A 27,068-nucleotide genomic window follows, 5' to 3' on the forward strand; every position below is an offset into this window, starting at 1 on the left:
GATGGGAAGGCCGGGGGAGGGAAAACCGAAAAAATTGAAGAAGAAGAAAAAACCAGCAACCCCCCCCCCCGTTTTCCCCAAAGCCATTTTCCCCCGGAAAATTGAAAATAACAGTTTGATATAGTTTGAATATTCCACACATTTTTTTCAATTTTCCCGGGGGGGGGGGGGCAATGGAAAAAAAACCTGCTCCCCCCCCCCAGTTTTTTCCCCAGGCCTTCCCAACTCTAAATAGCAGTAACATTTAGTTAGAAACATCCGCTTGTGCGCAGCAGTCAGATTATTGTACAGTATCATGAACGTATTACTCCTTATCTATAGAATTTTGCAATTGTTATAATCTTAGAAATATCTTTACTGGTGTTCTTTTGGACATATCATACCCGTGTCTCTAGTTAAGCTAAAACCAAATCTCTGCAGCTGTGGATATTAGAATAAAAGGAAAACAATTCTTACAATTGGATTTAAAAATAAAATAATAATAATAAGTGCTTCAAGGTTAACACATAACTGGCTCCACTGACTTTTATAAAAACAAAAGGCGTTTCAAGCTTGCTACCTGGTTGACTGTCTTATACCGACATCCACGACATCAGCATTTGGTTTGGATAAAAACTCAGGGAAGACTGTTGAAAACAAGAGTTTAGAATGGAGACATAAATGCACCTAAATGAATGGCAGGTTGTCAGCAATATTTCAAGATGTTCCCCACTGTTTGCAACCATGCCCATAAGGGTTCCTTACTGGGGCAAATAGCCACTCCCAGTGAGGGGCAGGGAGATTATCATCAGGGGAAAGGGCCTGCGCTGTTATTTTTGCAAACGTTTGAAGAGACAAGAGATCTTCTTACAGATTGATTGTCTCCTGTAGCTGGGGCCTGATAACTTTGGCTTATGTGTGTGGCTGTTTTGCCTTGATCAAGAATCCTGCCCTTCTGGGTTTCTAGGACTGGATTTCAGGATGTAGCATTCAGATATCCTGGAGCAAGAGCCACATGTGCAATGCTGAAGAGATGGTTGGAATTATAAGCATTGAGGGTGCCTATTCCTTTGTTGGAGGGGCTGAGTAGCTCATTTGTCCATAGAGAAGGGTAGGTCTCTAGTTCATGCCTTCTTTTCTGAAAACAGGTGATTCGTCTGCCTAAATATAAGCACCAGCAATCAGTTCTGCATAGGTGCTCAGATGTGCTCTGTCCCATCTGCTCCTGCATACACAGAGCCTTTATATTTTTTAAAACACAATCCAAAGCAATACAGTTCCGTGTGTTGTATTGCTGGCATTGACACACAGTGATAAATAAGACATATATTAGCTTTTCTGGTTTCATTCTTAGAATGCTGTTTCAGATCGAAATGCGTGATTGTCTTTTCCAACTTCCTCATACGGATTGACTGCTGCAGTTGGGACTAACTGGTTTTCTGCTGCTCTCCTCCTGTGCATTTAAGAGAAATTATTTTTGAGTTTCAACTATAAAAGCCATGAGCATGTGCACACATAACAAAGGGGGAACTTTTACTAGAGAAAAAGCAATGTTATACTTAATGTGAGCTGTATATACCGTGTTTCTCATAAAATAAGACGTACCTACAAAATAAGACATGGCAGGCTTTTCATGAGTTGATTAAATATAAGACATATACCCCAAAAATAAGCCGTAGTGGGGGAGCAGGTCTGGCAAGGAAAGGAAGCTGTTTAAGCGCCTTCGGAAGAGCCGGCAAGAGGCAACAGCGCGCTTGCTGGCGGCCTTCTTCTTTTAATGCCACTCACAGTGGCCGTCTCCGCCACCGCCACTGTGTTTTGGCGCTGGGCACGTGCCCACAGCCACCTCCGCAGCCGCTGGGATCACCGTCGCTGCAGTCGCGCTCCTGGGCGCTCTCGGTGCTTCCCTCACGGCCGCCTCACTGTGTTTTGCGGGGGCGGGGGCTTCCCGACGATCAGCTGAGAGGCGGGCTGATCAGGCGCCTCTTCGCCACCGCCACAGTGCTCAGGGCACTCGCTCCCAGTCGCCCACACAGATAACGGGCTTCACCTGCAGCCCCAGCTGCCTCTCACCCGGCTCTTCGTGCTGCGCTGTGCTCCCCGAAGCCGCTCCCGTGCAGCCGCCTCTTGCCGGGCCCTCCGCCACCGCTTCTCTCACAGCCGCCTCCGTGGCTGCTTCCTGCTCTACCGACGCGGCCGTGCTCCTTGGATCACGGCGTTTCTTCTGCTCCCCAGCAGCACGCAAATGGGAGGGCCGGAACCCTGCTGAGCTCCGCAGCTCCGCAGTATTATTATTGTGCTTTGTTACAAGGGCAGCCTTGCCATTTTTATTTTCTGTTCCCTGGCTCTCACCGGGTTCCGTGCGGCGCGCTGCTGCCGGCTCTCACCGGGTCCCGCTGGGTCAGGGCTCGGCGCAGCGCACTGTTGCCGGCTCCCGCTCGAAAAAATAAGACATCCCCCGAAAATAAGCCACCATGGGGTTTTTTGAGGAAAAATAAATATAAGACGTTGTCTTATTTTATGAGAAACACGGTATATTCTGACAAACACCTACGTTCAATAGGCTGATTCAATTCACTAACAGGGACTGAAAACAATAGACTTTTCAGTTTGCAGATTCAGGTCAAAACTTGGTTCCCTTATATTTTCCCATCTCTTACATCAGGGATGGCCAATGTGGTACACTGTAAATACTGTGGACCCAACTCCCATTCGCCTTTGCCAGTGTAGTCAGTTATCATGAATGATGGTAAAGAACATCCAGAAGGCACAGAGGTGCAGAACAGAGTTTTTTTGTACAGTGTAAGAGAGATGCACTGCCTATAAAACATCACTTACTTTCTTCGGTTCCTCTGCCCTGTGATGATCAAGGCAATAATTCCAACCACTACAGCACCCATGACGACTCCAAAAATTATAAGCCATATAGTGACTGGGGGTTCGTAAGGTGTCGCCAATGTTGGAAGAATGCCAACAAATTCCAGAGTTTGGTCATCCAGTTGGAAAGCTTCATTGATGCGTCCTCGAGACATTCTGCCAAAAAAGGTGTTGGGGTTGGGAATCTAATTACATTGTAAACAAGGATTCACCTGTCTCTCTACTAAATTTCCCGTCTCTCTACTAAAATGTGAAGCTGGTCTGATGTGAGAAAGCATGCAATATATATATATATGCAAAGGTGAAAAAATGGCTTAAATATTTACATATTTCTAGTGTCGTTCTTATCCTCTTCATTATTGTCTATTGGTTTTCTGCAATTGAGTGCAAAGTTGACCGCATTTTCAACCCCTTTCAACTGGTTTATTTAGTTAAATCATGGTCTGACATTATATTTGAATCCAGTATTTGAAATTGCAGTTGAAAGCTGATTTAAAAGCTGAATTTGTATTAACTATGAATTTGTATTAACTAGGGACCCAGGTGGCGCTGTGGGTTAAACCACAGAGTCTAGGGCTTGCCGATCAGAAGGTCGGCGGTTCAAATCCCTGCAATGGGGTGAGCTCCCGTTGCTTGGTCCCAGCTCCTGCCCACCTAGCAGTTTGAAAGCAAGGAAGGTAAACGGCGTTTCCGTGCGCTGCTCTGGTTCGCCAGAAGCAGCTTTGTCATGCTGGCCACATGACCCGGAAGCTGTCTGCGGACAAACGCTGGCTCCCTCGGCCTATAGAGCGAGATGAGCACCGCAACGACTGGACCTGATGGTCAGGGGCCCCTTTACCTTTACCTATGGTTTGTCATTTCTACTGAATTCATGGGAAATTGACAAACCATGTTTGCTTACACTTATTTCGACTGGGTTTATTTAACAATATAGAAGTAAGCCTTACTGAGTTCAGTGGGATTTATTCCCAGATAAGTGAGTGTAGGATTGAAGCCAGGCATATATTGCAAGTCCTTCCCCCCCAAAAAAATATCCCCAATATTCAAGCTTCTACACTCTCGCTTCTTCCATTTCACTTGCAAGCTAATTCCTTGCAATGCAAAATTTTCACCTGATTGCGCTTTCCACTTGAGATTTGGGAACAAAATCTGCGACATTAGTGCCATTACTGGGCATGCTGACAGTAAAAACGAAGGAGATTCGTGGCGTCACGTCACCTACATGGACATCCGTTGATCTTATGGGGAGAAAAATGTCTTTACTAGAAGAATTACAAGCTTTAAAAAACCATGCAGATATTTCTGAATATGCTGTCCCAGAGATCTCCATATTTGTCATTGGAATATATCGATTGTACACGTAGATTATTACCTAATGGTTTCATATACACAGGTAACTTAGGCAAATTACTCAATTAGCTATCAATCCAAACATACATATTCCACCTGAGAAGTGTCCAACTTGAGTCACATTTTATACCACCACGAGTTCTTAGCAAGACCAAAGTCACTGGTTTAAAACTCTCATTGCATGTGACAAAATGTTTTACAAAATCTATGCAGTTCAATTGGTGTTTTTTTTTTAAATGCACACAATGTATTGATATGCCATTTTAAGGGTCTTCCCCCAGCAAAAATCAATGTACGGCTAAGTGTGATGGGGTCTCCTAGGCTCACAGGAAGCTGCCTTATACCAAGTCAGACCATTGTTTCATCAGGCTCAGGGGTGGCTAACCTTTTCCAGCCTGAGGGCCGCACATCTCTTCCCAGCCCTCTGGGGGCCACAGCCCAGTGGTGCCTGTTGCCACTCCACATTCTCACACAGGGACATAGCTTCCCCCCTATTCTGCTGATCCCAGAAAATCAGCATAGAAGAGGGGGTTATCACCCCTCATCAAATGATTGATCTAATGACTGGAAAGAGTGGGCTGTACCTACTTTATTCCCCCCCCCTTTTTTTTTTGCTGACATCAAAATCAGTGGAGTCTAGATGAATCCCAAGCCGGAATTAAGATTGCCGGAAGAAATATCAACAACCTCAGATATGCAGATGACACAACCTTGATGGCAGAAAGTGAGGAGGAATTAAAGAACCTTTTAATGAGGGTGAAAGAGGAGAGCGCAAAATATGGTCTGAAGCTCAACATCAAAAAAACCAAGATCATGGCCACTGGTCCCATCACCTCCTGGCAAATAGAAGGGGAAGAAATGGAGGCAGTGAGAGATTTTACCTTCTTGGGCTCCTTGATCACTGCAGATGGTGACAGCAGTCACGAAATTAAAAGACGCCTGCTTCTTGGGAGAAAAGCAATGACAAACCTAGACAGCATCTTAAAAAGCAGAGACATCACCTTGCCGACAAAGGTCCGTATAGTTAAAGCTATGGTTTTCCCAGTAGTGATGTATGGAAGTGAGAGCTGGACCATAAAGAAGGCTGATCGCCGAAGAATTGATGCTTTTGAATTATGGTGCTGGAGGAGACTCTTGAGAGTCCCATGGACTGCAAGAAGATCAAACCTATCCATTCTTAAGGAAATCAGCCCTGAGTGCTCCCTGGAAGGACAGATCGTGAAGCTGAGGCTCCAATACTTTGGCCACCTCATGAGAAGAGAAGAATCGTTGGAAAAGACCCTGATGTTGGGAAAGATTGAGGGCACTAGGAGAAGGGGACGTCAGAGGACAAGGTGGTTGGACAGTGTTCTCGAAGCTACGAACATGAGTTTGACCAAACTGCGGGAGGCAGTGCAAGACAGGAGTGCCTGGCGTGCTATGGTCCATGGGGTCACGAAGAGTCGGACACGACTAAACGACTAAACAACAACAACAACCTACTTTATTTCCCCCCCCCTTTTTTTTGCTGACATCAAAATCAGTGGAGTCTTGGGGCAGGAGATAAAAACTTGCAAGAGGGTGGTTAGCTGGTCTACAGTGACTTTGACATTCCAATATTTCAGACAGAAATCTTTGCCTGCTCTACCTAGAGACGTCAGAGCCTTTTTACCTACAAAGCATGTGCTCTACCACTACATTATGGGCCTTCCGTTTTCCACAAGATAAGAACCAGGACTGTCTTACCCCTAAACGCTAGGGGTACGGGGCACCCGGGTGCCAGGCTCTCAGGGACGCCAGGCTGAGAGTCCGGGGCCCAAGAGTTGAGTCCGGGGAAGAGCCCACCCGTCAGTCGGAGCACCGTGGCGGGCTCTTCTGTAAAGTATATAATGCAGTACAGTACCAAAGGGGCAGCTATGCCGTCAAGAACAGACCTGTGATGAAGAAGTGCCTGCCTTGATGGGCTTCCTTTTAGGTAAATTCTGAATATTCCCAGGGCACTGAAGTATGTACATTTTCCTATTTTGAAAACTGGTTAAGACATTGTTGTAGGGGGGGGGGGGAATCTGGAACTCTCTCAGGTGCTGCATAGCAATTGCCCACAGCAAAGCTAAATGAAAGGAAGTAACTTACTGAAATGCTATGGTTTCCTTTTTTTCGTCCAAAAAGTACTTCCTCATGGCATAGGCAATTGTTGCCTTGAATAAATACATTTCGTTGTCATTCCACGGGTACTGCAAATTCAAAACAAAAGTCCAATTGACTTAGGCTCAGTCACCTTGTAACTCTTTTGAAACAGATGGACTCTGCAAGGAGTAAACACTCTGCCTTAGTATGATTTATGTATAGCATGCTTTTGGCTAATAAATCAAATATGATTAACTTCTTGTGCTATATTATAGGGAAATGGATAAATGGTAAAATTAAGAACTAGAAGCTTAAAACACATTCCTGTTCACAGTGAGAATAGTGTACAAATGTCCATTATAATAGAGGGGAGAACTTTGAAAAATGCACCAAACTACAGAAGTCAGACGAACTGGAAATAAGACTGGACAAATGAAGAAGTTATGAGGGAACCATCCATCTCTAGGGAACATTGCCTCTGCTATCCTAAACCAATCTAGTCTGCATCACACTTGGAGTAGCCTAGTATCCTGCTAGTTGCTTCATCTCCATTCCTGACCTTCAGAGTTCACCCTTGTGGTTATAAAGTGCATACCTGTTTCTGGAGATGAGAACAAACATTAAATACAGAAATAAGATGGCAGAGATGTGTAGACAAAATACATTTGAAGAAGAGTTATTATTAGGGTCGTGCTGGGCATGTGGAACGGCAAAAGAGGAAAAGGAGACTGAGCCACGATTGTTCTCCCCACTATAGCTGGTTCTGTTCATTCATCACTGTTCATTTTTTAAAACGTCCTCACCGCTCCCATCCTGAATTGCCTTTCTTTTAACCTTTCAACAACAGAGCTTGAAATCATATTTGCACTTGTGGTGGCTTTTGGATATCGATTTTGTGGCCATTTCAAATTGGTTCCCCCCCCCCATGAACTTGGAGCTCCATTGAGCAATTTCACAGAGCCTTCGGCCCTCCAGATGTGGCTGGACTCCCTGAGCCTCAGCCAGCCTGCTTTTTCGGGCAGGGCGTCCCAGTCATTGCATCCCTTCCAGCTGGAGGGCACCCAGGAGGAATGCGGCAGGCCCACTGCTACCCGGGAACGATCCACCCTTCCCACCCTCCTTAGCTCCACCACTGTGTTCATGTTATTTCATAACATATCATCATAATCTTCCTGTGAATTTACTCACTGCATTGCTTCCCAGGGCTGTTTTCAGACTGATCCTCACTTTGATTGCATAATCAGAATCTGGATTAAAATGAAGTAAAACAAACAAGTCTTGACACAGAATTCCAAACTCATTTCCAGAACATACATATAGCTAATGCCAAAAAAAAGCACTGTCAGTGTTTTGATAGCTTGTGTATAACCACAACATATATCATTATTATACGGAGATGGTTACGTGTTTGGTTCTGGTCATAGATGCCTGATGTGCATCTTGCCACTAGTTTACGCTGCATCCATCAGCAGAGACCATGTGCTGGGGTACAAAGATATTGTAGAGTTTTATCAATGTTAGACACTTTCATGTGACCTGACCTACAAATTCTCTTTACTTCTGAGCACATCTCTGACTTGATTTTTGAGAGTGGTTCTGTTAATGCTTCACTTCAATCTCCAATCACTGATCTCCTCTGAAATGGACCCCTATGGTGCTGAAGTTTGGTTGGCCTGTACCAGGAGTGCCCTGTGATGATGATGATGATGATGATAATAATAATAATAATAATAATAATAATAATAATTTGTTGTTGTTTAGTCGTTTAGTCGTGTCCGACTCTTCGTGACCCCACGGACCATAGCACGCCAGGCTATAATAATAATAATAATTTATTATTTATACCCCACCCATCTGGCTGGGTTTCCCCTGTGGAACTCCACTGTGGAATTCCTTGCCAATAGACGTCCAGCAGCGGGAATCCTACCTGCCTTCTTTTAGATACCTTTTGAAAAATGACATTTAGATGAGCCTTTGAAACATGAATTTGTTTTTACTACCCAGTAATTTATGGTGTGTTCATGGATGTTTTCACTGATTTTTTAATATTGATCTTACTGTAACATTGTGTTGCATTCCGCCTTGCTGTATTTTTAATGGATCTCCCCTCCCCCCCCCTTTTTTTTGTATACCACAATTTCCCAGCCTTTGGGGCAATGAGATCAATCTGTCTATCCCTGAAAATTGCTAGTGGAGTTGGTGCTTTTCTCCACCACACACTGGCTGGAAAATGCAACAAGGAATTTACTCGAAAGCTAATCTAAAGGAATGAACTCATGGTCAGTCAACTAAGCCAAATAATTAACAAAGCCATGTATAGGCCAGATTCATAGAATAAATACACTGTGTAAGATAAATGTTTACGCAACTTAACCATTCAGCAATAGACTAGATATTCAACAAAGTCCTGATGCCAACAAAAAGTTCAAAAGTAATAGTGGGTGGAATGATAATGGAATTCTTCAGAGGTTTAAAACATAAACCTCCTAGATGTAATCGAAGAGGGTGGACGAAGAATGTTTCAGTGGGTCTTGCATAATGATCACCACCCAGACGATACAGACACAGGAAGAAGACCTGTCCTCCTGGGGAAAGGTGGTGAAGGCAACTAGTTGTGCACATACAACTCACACCACCGATGCAACATGAACCTACATGGAGTCCAGGCTGTATCCCAGCCAATCCGTCTGCCAGCGTTCTCTTTCTCCAGCCACAATCGGAGAGGCTGAAAGTAGTGGAGCAATGGTTTTGCATTCATTGTCTTCTCTCCCGTCACTGATTCTAATGCCTCGGTCCAAGGCCGTGATCTTCCTAAGGCAAGCATGGCCCTGTGGTTTATAAAGAAGTAAGCATGAAACACCATCCACATGCATGCTGTTATGTGACTGCCAAGACCGCAAGGTGGCACCAGACAGAGAGGAAGGACCGAAATGAAATTCTCAACTAAAAACGAAGCCCGTGCTTTCTCTTAACTCTCTATCCTGGATTCCCCCAGCTCTGCCGGTTCCTGCCCACCTTTCAATCCACTAGTGTTACTGTGACACCTGGTGGCCAATTTCTTTTTTGGTAGTGTCGCAAAATATTATCCAAGCCAAGTGAGACTTGAAGTGACCACCTATTATCAGCTGATAGGCAGTCCACCAGATGGGCTGCATGACTGAGTTCCCCTGCAGAAAGCAGGCTTTACGTTACCATCTATATATGCTTCTGACTTCCAGTTATTTAACAATAGGAACAATAAAAAGTCTCTCTCTGCATGTCTGGCTGCTGAAATGAAGGAAGCTTGTGGGGTGGGGAAGCCAAGAGTGGACCTCAGTTATTCTGGTGACAAAAACAAACCCTTGGACAAAATGTGTACTCAGGGGTAGCTTTACTTCAAAATAAAAAAATTAAAATATAAGCGTACGTCTGCCCCACTGAGCCAGTATGCAAACATGTGGCTCCAGTAAGTGATCCGAAGAGATCTAGTAAAATACAAAACAAAGAAAGTGTATCCCGCAAGCCTGAAAGTCTGCCTATTCCTACCATAAGGCATCTGGGCAAGAGAAGGAAATTGCAGATGAGAGAAGATTTAATTACTCTCTCATCATCTGCTGATTTCTCCCAGCTCTGCTTTGCAAAGCAGCCCAGATTTTCAAGTGGAGGCAGACTGGGGTTCCGTCCATCCCAGAGTTGCCACTAAGGAGAAATTAAAATATAGGACATGTTTTCTTTCCATGTTTTATGCAGTATTTTGTTACCCCAACTTGTCACCAGCTGCTGTGGAATTAGTAATGTCACATTTGTAAAGTTCATCTGTGTGGCCTGCAGCTTTGCAAAGTGCTTCTTGAAACTGGAACTGGTAAATTGTCCTTGTGTAATATCTAGAGAGAGAGAGAGAGAGAGAGAGAGAGAGAGAGAGAGAGAGAGAGAGAGAGAGAGAGAGAGAGAGGGGAAAGGGGAGAAATAATTTGTCAGGGCTTAAGTCAGGCGTTGGTCAGCAACAAAAAAACAATAAATCACCAGAGTTAATCTTTATTTAAGGAAACAAACCACAGCTCAGGCCTAGTGGTCTCAGCACCTAGACATTGGTGAATTACACATCCCTGTCAACACCTGGGGTTTTAAACTGGGCAATGGAGAATAATGAAGAGATGGGGATGCAAATGGAATGAGTAGAAGTCTAAAGGCAGCTGTATTATTCTTAATTTAGGAACATGGGAAGCAGCAGCTGTATACCAAGTAAGTTCATTTGTCCATCTATCTCAGTACCATTTGCTCTGACTGGTGGCAGGTCTTCAGGGAGGTGTTTTTCCTAGCTCTATGTGGAGCCCCCAGAAACTGAGCCTGGGACCTTCTGTATGCATGTGCTGAAGTGAGAACAGAAATTGCTAGTTCAGTTGGTTGAGTGCCAACTGAACTGGAGACAAAACAGGCCAACCAAGAAACCGGGGAGGGGGGTATCAGCATGTTCAGGTACACTTCAATGTTGCAGAAGTACAACTTAAAAAAAAAAAAAAGCTTTATGGTGGAACAACCTCCAGAAATTGTCCAATGAGGACTTGGCATGTGTAGTAGCTACAGAATGCTGAGTGTCAGTTAGAAAACAAAAATGCTTAAAAGGGAGAGGGGAGCAGAATGTTTGCTGGAACCCTGCACAGGAGCCTATTCAGAGGATACGCTGCCACATTTTGTTGCCAGACCGACTGTTTGTATTCTAAAAAGCAATCTATGCAATAGCAGAGTTGTTGTTGTTGTTTGGTTTAATAACAAAGGTCAACAGGAGTAAGGGGCTCATTTGACATACCTTATGAAAGAGTAGTCATTGGCTACATGGAAGAGAGCTGCAGGGTCACAATATTCCTCATCGTGGGGCACTGGTTCCACTACACCTACTATCTCTCGCCTGCCGAGAAGAGGAATGTTAGGAGTTTCCATCAGTATTTGAGAAGGAAGTGAGGTATAAAGGCACGCGCATCTCTGATAGATTGAAGTGTAAATTAATAAACAAAGCAGTAGTCAACTAAGACCTGTAGACCGGAGTTCTTATGCTCATTAATTTCAATGGGTCTCTCTGGATAAAGGTTAGGTGAATACTACCCAGTGAATTTTAACAGCATTTGCTGTGGTTATCCACACAAGTTGAGTTGCTTTTATAAAGGGAAGTGATTTGTGCTTTTGCCTGGCCTGCCTACCTAGAGAGATCACACAGTGTACAGAACTAGAGGACTGGTTGGCAGAGAATCTCTTGGCCTAAAACTAGGGATGGTTGATCACCCTCCCACTACACTTGGGACCCAGTCAAACACTAAAAATGGGCCCTGTTCCTTCCAAAAGCCCCTAGAAATAGCTCCTATGAACAGTGATATCCTCCTACCCCTTTGGCCAAAGACAACTGGCTTCGTCATCATTTTCTTCTTCTGAGTAGGAGGAAGCCCCATCCCTTGAGTCTCTGCTGGCCTGGAGAAGTGCATTGCCAAATTTGGAGAAGAGCACATTTCAGGGGAGAGATGGTTTTCAGTTTGCATTTTGTTCAAATATGTTAAGTTCGCCTTTATATGCAAACTGAATCACATTTCTCCCTCATCTTTGGGGATGACACACAGGGCAGACATCCTTCCACTGGAGCTTCTGAGAACTGTAGCCAAGTCCCCAATCCCCGGGGCGGGGTGGGTGTGGATGGGAGAGGCACACCACACATCTCTCCTTTACTTCATCACTGCCTCCCCTATCTCCTTATCCCCCTCCCACAAGTTAAGGGTTATGTTTAGTCTTGCAGGGGGAGGAGGTCAAATGTTGGTAGGAGCTTGCAGGGGTGAGAGTAGAATTGAGGCAACCATAGTCTGTTCCCAACAGACTTTGCCCACCTCAGTTCTGCTTGCAAGAATTGAAGCAGAACCATGCGTGTAGGGGGGCAGGGAGGGGCAGCTGCCCCCCCAAATCAATAAAAAATCAACAAAAATACATAGCAAACTGAGCTTCCACCTCCCTAACAAAAGCCCCCCCCCCCACAAAAATCCTGGCTACACCCATGAGTAGAGTGGCTTGAAAATGCACAATTGATCACACACAGGACACATGTACCTGTCATGGAATGGCATAAACAAGCACCCTACCTGGAGAGCATCTTCTAGCAAATGGCCACAAAGTACTGTGGAGAAAAGGTAGCGCTGATGACTATTGAAGCAGCCCTCCTTGACAGCAGTACTTTTGCCAGTACTCTGAGGTACATTGACAGTTAAGGTGTTTTTGTGGGAACCCCACCTCTCCTGTTTGCATTTGACCTAACTGTGCTGCTTTTGACTGGAATTGTTTTATTTGGTTTTTTAATATTTCTTATAAATTATTTTACTTTGTATTGTTGTAACCCACCTTCCTGGAACCTTCTCTTGTAGGTCAGGTATGAAACAAACAGACAAGAATAAAGATCAGAGAGCTATCAGGCCTGCCTGATAAACTTCCTTCACTTTCTAGTTGCAAAGCACTATAAAAGTTCATAAGCAACCTTTATAGAACAAGGGGCATTGGCTTGAATAGTCTTGGCATTTTTAAAAAATAATGAAAAATGAACTTATTGGACTTCCTTGTATTTGGAGTCCCCCCCCCCAAAAAAAATCAATGTATGATATCCATTATTTGGTTTGGGAAATCGGCTCCACCTCTTAGTGGGGACGCATTGCGGGTGAGCCGCCAAGCCTCCCCCCTCAGCGTGGGGTACGCTGAGGAGCCCCGGCCATGCCAGGTAGCCAAGCGGCCAATCAGGCGGCTTGGGGGCATGACCGGCCAATTTAAACTACAGCGCGACCGACGCTGATTCGCCCCTTTCCAGACTCCCTGCGAGGCAGGAAGGAGTCAGGTATAGTCTGTGGGTGCCAATGCCTAAGCCAATACCGCTCACATTCTGTAACCAATAAAGTTGTGGCCTAAATTTTGCCCATTAACATTAACCTGAAATTCTGTGTCCTTGTGTCTTTATTCTCATGGGGGTGTCTTGGGGCTTTGACATGCAAATTGACTAATCAACAGATTATTAAGAAACCTGTACTTGCTTCATCTGCCACCATTTCTTCATCCATTGTTCTTTTGGGATTTCGCCGGAAAATACCATCCACCGCCATTTCTCTAGCATGTAAGTGAAAGGCAACGTTCCAACAATAGTGAGCGCTTGCTTCAACAGGAAATTTATATCCGTCTCTGGAAAAGAGCACAGACAACTGACAGGATGAAGAGAGAATTTAACTTCTGAGAGCTGCCGATTCAAACTTTCATTGCAGTTCTAATCCTGCAAAGCAAAGTCTGGTAAAAATCACCCCAAATCCCCTCAATGAAGTTTCCATGCTTGGAATGAAGAAGTAGCAGTGCCTTGGTTGGCTTTTTGCTTCTCAATTCCTCCCAATTTCTTTTCTTTTTTGAGTAGTGTCTTTTTTTAGCTTCTTAGCCAGAAAGCTGGATTTGGCTTCTTAGCTATCATTGTAAGGCACTCTGAGAAAAAACATTTGTGGTTGAAGAGTGCAGTAAAAATACTTTAAATAAAAATAAATAGCAATACTGGCCCTTGTGGTTGTTATTGCTTATCATTTGATTCAAAAAGGCTGTAGGGGAACAAATCATGAATGCTTAAAATCGTTCTTAAAATGTATGTTTTAAACAGATATATATGTATATAGTTTGAATTCTATCAATGTTTAATTGCATTTAAATGATTCCCTTTTCTATGTTTTTAGCAGTTCTTGTTTCTAATCTGTAAACCACGAAGGAAAAAGGTGGAGTATAAATAAATAGATGATGATGATGATGATAATGATGATGATGATGATGATGATGATACACGGGGAAATGCTTAAAAAGCAACAAAAAAGGCTGAGTGATTAATAATTTGCCAAAGAACAAATAATTAATTTCAAAACACAAACTAAACCATATTGTTATAATACTGAAAATGTTTTGAAATCTACACTTTCTTGAAGTATTGCAAATGTCTCCCAACATTTTTACTACAATCACACTGCTTTGTCGTGAACATTTTGTACCGAAATGGCTGACATCAACATCGTCCTGACATAACCAACTCACCACTGTCTTCTTGAAAGGTGGGCTCCAGAAGGCCGAGAGATTTCAAATGTTTGGGGGTGGCTGCAGAAAGGGACATGATCTCTCCTACAGCTTCATGGAAGCCTTCGTTCGCACCGCTTCTTAGCAGGTAAGAAAGGTTGGCATAGGCCATATCGTATTCAATGTGCCCCATTTCGTGGTGTGCTGTCAAGAAGTCATCCATTGTCACTTTGGTGCACATCTTGATCCTGCAGACAAATGCAGTTCAGGCAAAACTGCATCAATTTTTCGGGTAATGCTTTGATTGGTTGTCCAGAAGAATCAGGTGCCCTCACGATCAATCTACTCTTTTATGGGCAAGCTCTAAATTGGGCTCCTAATGGATTTTAGACCTAGAAATTGCTGTTCGTAGTGGGTGGGTGAGAAAGTTCCTACAGTGCACTCAGGGCAGATTAAAAAATACTTTCTGTGCTAGCATGTAGTGATTTTACTGCTCAGTAAGCATAAATGGGTTTGAATCTGGGTTTCTCACACCCAAATGCAAACCCCTTATCTCCTTATCATACCATTTTTTTTATCTTTTATATAAATTGAAGGACAACTGTCATATCAGGACTCATCAATATGTAGGGGAGCTTCCAGTCCTATAAGCACCCATGTTTTCATTTTCCTGTGGTCTGTATGCAAATGCTCCATGGGAATAAGTAGGGAGGAAATCTTAGGGCCTTCCAGTACCTGTAGTCTCCTTTCCCCATATCCCAAGCTGTGGGGTGACAGACAACTTTCCTGCCATCCCCGGGTTCCACAAGCATGGAATTGTTCCAGAAACCTTCAGTCATTTCAAAGAGTCCAACGGAGACGAAGAAACTTTCTGCAGCTTTAAATATGGTTGTTACATTCCAGTTCTGAAAAAAGGTCAGGATTTAGGCATTAACTGTTACTAATATCTCAAGTGCTAAGCGGTATCTTTTTCTATTTTGTTACTATTCTAGTTTAAACGCCACATTGGCTTCAGCAACCTCTTGTCTTTTTTTTATAATCTATTTTTATTAATTTTCCAATTAAAAAACAATTATTTCACATCCATTATTTTAAATTATACAAATACATATCAATCAAACCGAATGTTATGCCAAATCATCTAAAATTTTCGGGGTTCCCATGCTTCAGAAAATTGGGGATTCCTCGCAACTGTTCACTGCCGTCTTTTTCTAAAGTCCAGATCGTCACTCTAAGTCTATAATAGTCCTGATCTTTCCCCTACAATCCCAAAGATGTTTTCTTCTTTCATCCGATTTTTCCCCAGCTGCTGAGATAAGTATCAAACGAGATTTCACATATATTCTTCCTCCTGTGTGAGTTTTAATCAGTCCGGCCTCCCCATAAATCTTCTTGATCTGGAGCGTCCCTGTTGCGTCGGTCTTTCAACACGGAGCAGCGCCATCTTAGAAAGCTCAAATCACTTTCGTTTTCTTCTCATAACTTTGTAGATTAACGATCTTTATAAAATTTACAGCTTTTCCAGGCAGAAGACCCAGCCGTCACATTATGCATAAACTCTTGATAAATTAGTGGCTCTCCTTGCCCTATAGCTGAACTTAGCTTCAGGTCGCTGTTCAAATTCAAAGTGCGTCGCACCTCATAAATCCTCCGAACGCTTTCCAGGCACTCCTACTATCCAATTAGAGGGGGGCTTCTCTCTTCAACAGTTTTACATCTTCAAAAAGTATACTCAATATCAATAGTTTATAAAGTTCATTACTCACACAGATCTTTTTTTATTTCTCATTTGTTCCAAACAAGCAAGGACATCCCGTCCGAGAAGGTATGAAGTAACTCGTAGAGGATATGAAAAAAAATAAAAAAGCTCACTTCCCTTGTCGTTCCGTCCCCATCAATCCTTCTTCCAGATAAAATACAGCCTCGACTTCTCACCCTCAGCAGCGTAAATTCCTTGGCAGTAAACAGAGCTTCTGCCCCTCCTTCTGAAGCATGTCCATGAATTTAAACCTAATTATCTTCTTTAATCGTGGAGATCCCGCCATGCAGGTTAGCGTCCGGGAGTTCCGACACTTCATAAGTGCTCTCGGCCCAAGCCCCACCCCCACCCCTTGAACAGTCGGGGTGGGTTTGGGGGCATCGCGGGCCCGCGGGCCTTCTCCGTAACCCCCGGAGAGGTAGGGGGTTGCCATTTACTCCCCTAGCAACCGCCAAATTCCTCATGAAGGTCGGAGGGATGGAAAAAAGGTCAGCCATTCCTGCAGGCGGAACCGGAAGCCTCCTCAGCAACCTCTTGTCTTATGCAGTTCTCTGACTCAGCTAATCTGATGAGTTTATATCCCTCTATAATGATGGTGGTGGTGGTGATAATTAATTTTTAATTATTTATACCCCACCCATCTGGTATTTACATTAAGTAACATGGTCAGCGAATAGCCATGGCTTGCCTAGAAGTCATTACTCTTGAGTAAAACATGTCAAAGAATTGAAGGGCAGGACTGATTAGTCCTAAGAAGAGGAAAAGGAAGACATCAATAAGAATTAAAAAATTCCTTCAGTAGCACCTTAAAGACCAACTAAGTTTTTATTTTGGTATGAGATTTTGTGTGCATGCACACTTCTTCAGATACCTGATGGACTTCCATTTCATGCGGCTCAATGTGGTGCCTTCCATAGTTCTAGTTACAGGTAGGTAGCCGTGTTGGTCTGAGTCGAAACAAAATAAAAAAATTCCTTCAGTAGCACCTTAAAGATCATGCATGTATCTGAAGAAGTGTGCATGCACACGAAAGCTCATACCAAAATAAAAACTTAGTTGGTCTTTAAGGTGCTACTGAAGGAATTTTTTAATTTTGTTTCGACTCAGACCAACACGGCTACCTACCTGTAACTATCAATAAGAATGTTTTAGAAGACATCAACCATATGTGTCTGGCTTACCCATCAAAGCAGCAGGTGCCATGCACAGCTCTAGAGGAAAGTATGACAGTTACACAAGATGTACATGCAACAAAAAGGTTGTAATTTTGGATACTCTGTTCCATTTCCTCTCCCACCTGTTTTTCTGCTTCCTCTCCTAACAGTCAACCAGCATTCTGTGGTCACTGAGCATGCTCAGGCTTCATTGGCTAGGTTGTTGTTGTTGTTGTTGTTGTTGTTGTTTGAGGGGAGGGTGAATTTTCTTAGCAGGAATGAGAAACCTATGGCCCTCCAGGTGTTGCTGGACTACAAATCCAATCATCCCAGACCACTGGCCAAGCCATTAATAATGATGATGGTGATGGTGATGATAATGATAAGGCTGGGGATGATAGGAGTTGGAGTCCAACAACATCTGAAGGGGCATAGGTTCTCCATCCTTGCTTTGAGGGTGTGTTCCCCAGATCTTTTGTATTTTTGCAAATTGTGGGGTCCCCAAGTCGATACTTTCCTCTTGAGACCACATAAGCATCAGCACTCTGAGAACTGAGGTATACAGTGGTACCTCGGGTTATGAACTTAATTCATTCCAGAGGTCCATTCTTAACCTGAAAGGTACCACTTTAGCTAATGGGGCCTTCTACTGCCGCCACACAATCTCTGTTCTCATCGTGAGGTAAAGTTCTTAACCCGGGGTACTACTTCCGGGTGAGCGGAGCTTGTAACCCAAGGTGTTTGTATCCTGAGGTACCACTGTACTACTAAAGACTAATAAAAGCTAATGGCATAGTCATAAGATCATGAATTTGCCTTTCAGAGCTGAAGTCCAGGGTGAAAATTCATGTTCATAAACTGCCAAGTATTAGTTTGAGCATAATCAGTTGACAATTTGTGCGTATCCTACCTTCTCCACCATGGCGGAAGACACATCAATGTTTGGTTTATTTGGATAAGGAACCATTAAGGGGTATAAATTTGTCCAAAACCTACCCCACATGTCACCTTCAACAGAAAAAGGAGAATAACAAATAAATACAAAATTTATAAGCTATAAGCTGCAAGTTGGGTCCTAGAGAGACCCATGCCTGGCCTTCAGTGCAACAGCCATGGCTACTAAAGGAACATTTCCATACCAAGTAAATGAGCAGGAAGACATCCATTTGGGTCAATGCGGTCCGAGGTATAGGTCCTCTGGAGATTATGCCTTACGTAGGCATGCAGCTGCTCATACAAAGGTTTTATCTGAAAAAGAAAACCCCACAGAGAGGAGCTCTATTTAATTTTTCACATTGGGTGTTACTTCATTCATGTTTCCATTTTGGCGAGCTTGAAAATTAAGAATCCCATTTGTATCCTACCTTTCCTCCCAACAACATGGGGGAAAGTAGGTTAGGCTGGAGCATGGCTCAGTTTCACCCAGTGAGCTTCATAACCGCTGCCTTTCCTTGAGTGATGTTAATGATTTGCGTGATTCAGAGAAGCTTTCTGATAGCAAACTGACTAAAGTCATATTTTGAATGAACCAGAAAAGCACAACAAACCAAAAACGAAACCCACCCCACGCTCCGAAATGTAGTCTTACTTCTTCAAATGTACGCTCCACATCAGCAATCAGCTGGTCACTGCTGTATTGATACTCTGCTGGGAATTTTATTTCATAATCTCCTCTCCAGTAAGCTCCATAGTCAGCGTAACCTGAAAAGCAGCCAAACAACCAGTCATCATAACCAGATTAACATAAAGCGCATTTTGCAGGCTCTGATCCAATGCAACCCCAAATTAATACTGGTCGTGTTAAAATATGTGGAGACCTCTTTGTGCCTGTTAAGGATGATATATTATACACAAAAATCAAATAAGTCCCCATTTGAAATATCATGGCCCAGGGCAAGGATAATGAATTGTTAATTGTTGTTTGCAGTGTGTTATGTCGCTCTGAACACATGAAACCAAGGTTTTAAGTTTCCACACTTTTAAGAACAATATGGAAAAATAGGAGATCAGACCATGACTGGTTTAGAAAGCATGTCATCATATTAATTAAGATGAGGGTTGGACTAAATGGCCTTCCAGGTGGTTAATCGGGCATATTTTCTGTTGGGTAAATAAGAGGTGATACGTTGTCATGGGAAATAAATACTATGCTAATGGCTTTTAATGCCCAGCAAATATTCAAATAGGATTCCCCTCTCCCCAATAAGGAATAGGGTAACCCAACTTAGTGCCTGTGTAAAAAGGTCAGCCTCGAGTTTTGAGCTTGGAAGTGGAATGCGACAGAGAAAGGGCAGTCACAGAACTGAACTTTTGCTTGTTCCCCTAGAAAGCTGTTGTGGGATCACTGAATTTGGGATTTGTCTGCTGAAGTGTTAAACAATGCGTCTCCATCTATGCTCAGCCTGTATATTTGCAGATGCATGACAATATGAGAAAACACTATAAGCCTTCTTACAGAAAACTGATTGCTGGTAAACGTTGCAGCCTCGAAGATGATTTACCGATATATTTTATTTAAAAAAATTATATCCTGAACTTCTAGTGAAAAAAGAATACCACTCCGGGTGGCTTACTTCTAACATATAGCAATATAGTTTCACAACACAATATAAAACAAATTGCCAAAAAACAAAAAGAAAATATACTTGGAGAATTGGGGAGTATTAATATTATTATTATTATTATTATTATTATTATTATTATTATTTATACCCCGCCCATCTGGCTGGGTTTCCCCAGCCACTCTGGGCGGCTTCCAACAGAAAAATAAAACACAGTGATCTATTAAACATTAAAAGCCTCCCTAAACAGGGCTGCCTTCAGATGTCTTCTAAAAGTAGACTTGTAACTATATACAAGTCTAGCAATCTATGAAAAGGAAGAATAATTGAGGTATTCAAGAAACTTTAAAATTCTAGTGTGCAGCCTCATCATATGCCACTGTAAACATGGCTTCAAGTAAGAGAAATGATTTAATTTCCTGCTTGTGATCACATGTACGTGGGGAGCCGTTTTCGTAAAGTGCAACTTACCATTCCCTCTTGCAACCTCATTCTTCAGTTGGACATAACTTTCATATAAAGGCCTCATCTTCTTGCCAACATCAGCTCTCCAGCCTTGCCAAGCCCATAGTCTTTCTAAGTAATCGGTGCTGACAGCCATGGTTTCATCCAAACCTGTCACCATAAAAGCATACTACTGAAGCAGAAACAGTGCGGCAGATGGACAGTCTGCCCTGGTATGACACTGCTTCCTATATGGAAGGATCACACATTAGATGGCAGCAAAGGTGAACATGCAACCACCAAGTGTCCTTTCTGTAAGGAGATGCAGCCAACCAACCCTCAGTGATGGAGATACCTGCACAAGTAGGTCCAAAAATACATTAATCCCAATAAAAGGTTGCAGGTTTAAGAGTTCAGCGGATGAGAGAGGCAAAAAAAGGGAGAACAGAGATTTGCATAACACTTGAATATGCCAAATTATATGTGTATGTGCAAATCTCAAAATAATTACTAAAATGGAAATAGAAATAAAATATAACTCAGCAAAGTGGATGGGACTGGCCAAGTGTCTTGCATGCCTGCCCGTTCTACTATCCAGGTATGTACTGTTGACAATTTCACTTAGCCCCTCATTATTATTTAATTATTCTTTTTATATTTATTTATTTATTTATTTATTTATTATTAATGTTGCAATACATATATGAAATCTTTACATAATGATACATATACATTATATTTGTAAATTCGCATGTCCAGATTTCATTATGTACCAACATTTATCCATTTCTTTTTTGCTTCTAATTTCTTGCCCTGTGCCTTCCCTCCACCCATGCGTGACTTCCTTGCTATTATTTTGTAACTTTATTATTGAGATTACATTTTTGTATCTTAATCATTTAGCATTCATTCTTATATATCTGCTTAACTTAACTTTGTGAAATCAGTCTATACATATCAATAAATTCTTGTTGGAGCATCTTTTGGTCATGTATTCTTCTACACATTTCCATTCCTGTTTGAGATTTTGATTAAATTGCATTCTAATTGTTGCCGTCATTTTTGCTCATTCAATCATTCCAAAAAAGTTATGTTGCCAATCTTTCAATGTTGGTACTTCTTCTGATTTCCAATTTTTTTTTCCAATCAGTAACCTTGCAGTGGTTGTTGCATATAAAAAAATTCTCTTCATGTCTTTGGGGATGTCGTTTGTTATAGTTCCTAAAAGGAATGTTTCTGGCTTCTTACCAATTGTTGTTTTAAACATTTTTTTCAGTTCCTCATGTATATTTCCCCCCCAAAAATTAATTTTATCACATCCCCACCAGACATGATATAAGGATCCCTATGATACCTTACATCTCCAACACAGATTTGATGTTAGTTTATATTTTTTTCCCCCAGTTTTACAGGGGTTAAATACCACCTGTAAAACATCTTCATAATGTTTTCTTTGATAGTAATGCATGCGGTAATGTTAATATCTGATTTCCAAAGTTTTCCCTAATGATCTAATGAAATCGCGTATCCAAAATCCTGTCCCCACTTGATCATTACTTCTTTAATTTGTTCATCTTTGAGTTCCCATTCAAGTAATAAGTTATACATTTTTTGATAGATTTTGTTGGGATTGTTCAAAAATTTTAACTGGAATTTAGTTTCTTCTTTTTGGAAACCTATTTTATTGTCAGAGTTAAATTTGTCATATAATTGATAATATTGTAGCCAGGTGGTGCAGAACTGTTTATGTTCTTCATATGGTTTCAGTTGTAATTGACCTTGCTCCTCCCTTAAAAGTTGCTCATATGATACCCCTATTTTTTCCATATTTTTCTTTTTTTATTGAGATCATTTCAAGTAGAGCTGCCCACCAGGGTTTTTTTTTGTTCTAGTAACCTATGGTATTTCCACCATACTTTAATAAGATAATTTCTTATTATGTGATTCATAAATCCTTGATGGACCTTCGTCTTATTATTATTTAATTATTTTTATTATTAATTATTTAGTTTATACACCGCCCTATACCCAGAGGTCTCAGGGCGGTTCACAGAACAAAATCATTCCTAGATGCTGGCATTTGACTGAGTTTTACTCAGTGTAGACCAGGCATCCCCAAACTTTGGCCCTCCAGATGTTTTGGGACTACAATTCCCATCATCCCTGACCACTGGCCCTGCTAGCTAGGGATCATGGGAGTTGTAAGCCAAAAACATCTGGAGAGCTGAGTTTGCCTAAATGAATGAACATGACCAAGTTATAGCCATTCATTGTAATAGGTCTATTCTGAGTACCGCCAGCTCTATCCCTGTGGGGCTTGCCAAGTCACTTCTTTGTCGCTGCCCCCTCAGTCTTTGTCCTCCCTCTGGGACACTGGGATTCTCACCCTGCCCCACCTCTCCTACTTGGTTCCACTTACATTGGTATACCAGATGGCTTTTTGGAGAAGTGATGGTAATAATGAATTACAGAATCCCTTTCTCATCAGTTTTACTATTGTTCCAGCAGTAAAAAGGTAAAAGGGAAAGGACCCCTGGACAGATAAGTCCAGTCAAAGGCGACGACGGGGTTGCTGCAGGAGAAGCTTGTTGTTTATACCGTACCTGGTTCCAGGGGGAAACACTTAAAAGGATCATCTGGCTTGCACACAGTCCCGGTACTATAGATGGTACTCATTTTTCCTAAAACAGCATTGAGCTGCAATTTAAATAAGAAAACTATTAAAAAGAAAACACAGCACTGCTTTATTTATCCAAAAGGTGGCAGTGGTGTAGGTGGTTCAAGGATTTGAATGAACAGGTGTTGAAAATACTAGCCTTGCAAAAAAAAAAATCAGCAGGGCTGTAAGCTGACCATTTATTTATTTATTTACTAGGCAATTTGCTAACAAGCATGATGGGTAGCTTGAAACAAAAGATGAACCCTATTTCACTTTCCTGCCTGGATAGAGGCGGCTCATTCTTACAACAAATAACCAGGCAAGTGGTTTTCTACAGGTCTTTAAAAATAGTAATGGAAACATGAAGGAGTGGGCCCAAAGAGTTATTATAGCCCCTTGCGCTTGCACGCCTCTCTGTCAACTGGGTTGGCAGAAGCTTTTTGTCAATATCACTCAGCAGCCTGTGTTTGGGGTCTTCCCACTCCATTCTTAGCCCTGGAATCATAGCTGACGGGGAAGCTTGCCTCATTGTATTACTTCAGATACAGAATTAATCCCTCTGACTCCTTACTCCTAGCTCTATGATAGACCATGTCTGGCAGGATTACTTCATGCAACCAATGGGAAGAATACCAGGGGAATAGCAGTCCTTTTACCAGTGTGTGTGTGTGTGTGTGTGTGTGTGTGTGTGTGTGTGTGTTACAAAATAGCAGTGATAATGTTGTTTCAAAAGGAATTGGTAACAATCTATCCTTCTGACAGGAAGCAATAAATGCCTCATTGACAATTCTGCACATTACTCTGAATTCCCACAGAATTCTACACATTACTCTGAAATCCCACTGAGTTCAACGGGGCTTGCTTTCAGGTAAGTGTGTTTTGGATTGCAGCCTAAGGCTGTGATCCTAAGCACATCTACCTGAGTGCAAGCCTCATTAAATACTTTGGATAAGGAATGAGAATTATATATAATGTGGTATGGCATCGTGGCTTACAGATGATAGCAAAAGAGCCCCAAGAATCAGTTTTGGTTTCTCTCAGTTTCTCTGTTTCCCATTCTTAAGCAGGGACTGCACATTTAAAAAAAATTTTTTTAAAGGAAATTATGGACTGAAATAGTCATTTTGCAAACTGAAAAGTACTTGTTTGCAGTTTTCCAGCATGGTTTGTCATGAATGTGTGTAAGTTCCCATAACAGCACGTAGTTTATATTACCAGAATGAATTAACAACAAAAATGATTTTGTAACCACCACGTAATGGATTGCTTTCAACAGGGATATTTAGCAACATACTTGGTCAAGTTTTTCTTGAGGCAATACAGATGACCCTTTGCTCTGTAGAGACTGAAGTTGGAGTTTGAGAGCGTAATCGGAAAAGTCATCCACATTGAAACGGCTGGCATTTTGGGAGACTTCTTCATAGAACTTTGACCATATGGAGCCTGCTGCGTTCTGGAAAAGATCCATTTGAATTCTGGATTATTCATTTGCAGGAAAGTGTGACATGCCTAGAATGTTGGAACAGATGAAGGGCCATAGCCTCAGGGGTAGAAAACCTCTTTGCCTGCAGGAGGTCACAGGTTTAATTCCTGGGGTCTCCAGGTAGGACGGGGGGGGGGGCGGAAACTTCCCCTGAAACCTTGAGGAGCACCTGCCAGTCAGTGTAGACAGAACTGAGCTAGATAGACCACCTCAAAACTTTTGTAGGCGCAAACAGTATTGAAACTGAGATTGTGTATGACTGCCCCAATAGCATTGTGAGCATAAATCATTGTGGATGTGCAATAAAAAGGAGGGGCCCTGGAGCACAAGTAAGGTCTGAATCTCTGTGTTTGTTAAAGCTGATGTGTCACTTCTTTTAAGCGATAAAAGAGTTACTGTTAGTCTACTGCAGTCTCTGGCATTCATTAAGCAGGGTCAAAGGAGTGTTCTTTCTGGGCTAAACTGTCCTTTGTTCCTGGCGAAGTGTAAAATTATTCTCTGCCTTTCTCTTGGAACTCACTCTGCACCTTCCCCTACCCTCCAACATTTCTCCAATGAAAATCGGAAAATCCTATTCCATTATTATTATTATTATTATTATTATTATTATTATTCCCTGCCCACCTGACTGGGTTGCCCCAGCCACTCTGGGCATGTTTCCAACATATATAAAAACACAATAAAACATTAAACATTTTTTTTTAAACTTCCCTATACAGGGCTGCCTTCAGAGGTTACTTATCTCCTTGGCTCGAGGGTCACATAACTCATTACCCTCCAACATTTCTCTGAGGAAATCAGGGATGTCATAAGGAAAAAACAGGACATTCCAGGATCGAATCAGAAACTGGGACGGGCTTCTCTAAATCCAGAAGTGTCCCTGGAAAATAGGGATGTTTGGAAGATCTGCCTTCCTCTCAGTCCCATCTAGAACTGCTCATTATGCCAGTATTTTTATACTATAAAATTATTGGTGTTGACAGAAAGGGAGCCAAAATATTGCAACTGAATAATGAGGGAGGTCTGTACATGCTCAGGAGACTCCTTTTAGTTCTACAGGAGTGCATCGATCTTGCCGTAGAAAGCATTAAAAAAAAACCTAAAGGGCTAGCTGCCACTAACAAAGAGAGCCCAATGATGAGTGAACATGCTCAGTAGCAATGGATTGCTACTTATGTTGTAGGGTTGCCATATTACAGTATATTGTTTTATCTTTCCAATGCTTATATTTATTTCCTAAACACAATAACAAACACTAGTCAAAGGTACCCACCATCTTTCTGGCATTCTCATCCGTGATGTTGGTGTTATAATTCCATGAAGCAAGTGAATTTTCATAAGACAGGTCTTCTGCACGGGCATTAAATTGCATCAGAAAATCTGTAGCCTCTTGAACCACATCCCCTGCTACAGTCTGAAGAGCCAAGCTCCAGATAAGGCAGAGTTGGGCCAACATAATTCCTCTTGGGCCAAGAAATATCAAATGAACGAGGTTCCTTCAAGAAGGCTTCCTTATTAGCGCTTGTCTCATCAGCCTTCGTATGTAGGTTGGCTATGGGAAAAGAGGCAGAATCTTATCTACCGGGCATTTTATACCTTTAAACTAGCAAAAAGGCAGACCCTAGGATAGGTGTGGAGGTTTTTTTGTGTGTGTGTGTTTTAAATTAAGTATGCAAAAGTGAATAATTAACTTTGGAGAGGCATAATTACCTGTAGTGTTTTATGGTTTTCTATTGAAAAGCTTTTACTAATAGTTAATATTTCCCCAACATCCTGTCAATGATAACAGCTAGTTATCATCTGTCCTGTCAGATTTTCGACGCTTGGGAAACTTGTGAATTTTTACAGATATCTGAGAACATGTTTCAGAATGAGAATAAGCCGTCTGCAGCCAAAGATTGGGCTTGCTCCAATATGTAGACTTCAGTGTTGTTGTGTATTGAGTCAAAGGATTTTATATCTGTATTATTATTGTCTGTATTTGCATTAGGATAAAGTAACTGCCTTTTGGTTCCAGAGGGTACAGCTACTATTGGTTCATTTAAGCTGCTGTATTTGGATCCTCTGTCTTATTGGTTTCCTCCAAAAGGCAGCACTGTGATTGCTTGATATTGTTCCCTCCAAAATGTATCCCTTCCTAGCTAGTCCCCTGTCCCTATAAATGTAGCTTTCCTCTCCTCAGTCTTCAGTCTTGTTCACTTTAATAAAGAGCTGTTACTAGAGAACTGTCTCCAGCATGTTTTGTCAAGAGAGCTGAAATCACAAACCCCACGTCACAACAACTGGCGACGAAGGTGGGATCCGGAATGCTGAGGAGCGGTTAAACACAACCCTGCCTCAGAGTCCGGATTGCAGCTGAGAACAAGACTCACTGGCCAGCTGAGAAGACGACCCTGCCCGCTAGGACAATGGAGAGTCCAAGGGTATTGGAGCCCTTCCAGCCATCAGAGCCCCACACCTGGGAAGACTACGTCGAACGCTTCGAGTTCTTTGCAGTGGCTCAAGGGATCACCGATGCCAGCAAAAGAAGGGCCACATTCCTGAGCTACTGTGGGCCCGAGACCTTCAAGCTGGCCAAGGCATTACTTGCTCCAGCGAAGCTGAGTGAGACATCTCTCAAAGATATTCTTGCCTGCCTAACAAGCCACTTGGCGCCTACTGAGAC

General features: G+C 42.3%; 1 protein-coding gene across 1 annotated transcript; it reads right to left on the reverse strand.

Moving 5' to 3' along the window:
• Positions 1 to 242: 242 nt before the first annotated feature.
• On the reverse strand, positions 243 to 26,028 carry ACE2 (angiotensin converting enzyme 2). Its single transcript, XM_035115827.2, has 18 exons — positions 25,677 to 26,028; positions 24,215 to 24,373; positions 22,865 to 22,958; positions 20,289 to 20,432; positions 18,845 to 18,957; positions 18,396 to 18,504; positions 18,167 to 18,264; positions 15,079 to 15,248; positions 14,365 to 14,591; positions 13,341 to 13,485; positions 11,099 to 11,197; positions 10,053 to 10,175; positions 8,968 to 9,140; positions 7,501 to 7,559; positions 6,319 to 6,419; positions 3,969 to 4,094; positions 2,818 to 3,012; positions 243 to 1,432 (listed from the first exon to the last, which is right to left on the reverse strand). The coding sequence occupies exons 1-18, from the start codon at positions 25,857 to 25,859 to the stop codon at positions 1,330 to 1,332; spliced, it is 2,421 nt and encodes an 806-aa protein (XP_034971718.1). The 5' UTR covers positions 25,860 to 26,028; the 3' UTR covers positions 243 to 1,329.
• Positions 26,029 to 27,068: the final 1,040 nt, after the last annotated feature.

This window comes from Zootoca vivipara, chromosome 4 (genome assembly GCF_963506605.1).
Source record: "Zootoca vivipara chromosome 4, rZooViv1.1, whole genome shotgun sequence".
NCBI classification, from domain to species: Eukaryota; Metazoa; Chordata; class Lepidosauria; order Squamata; family Lacertidae; genus Zootoca; species Zootoca vivipara.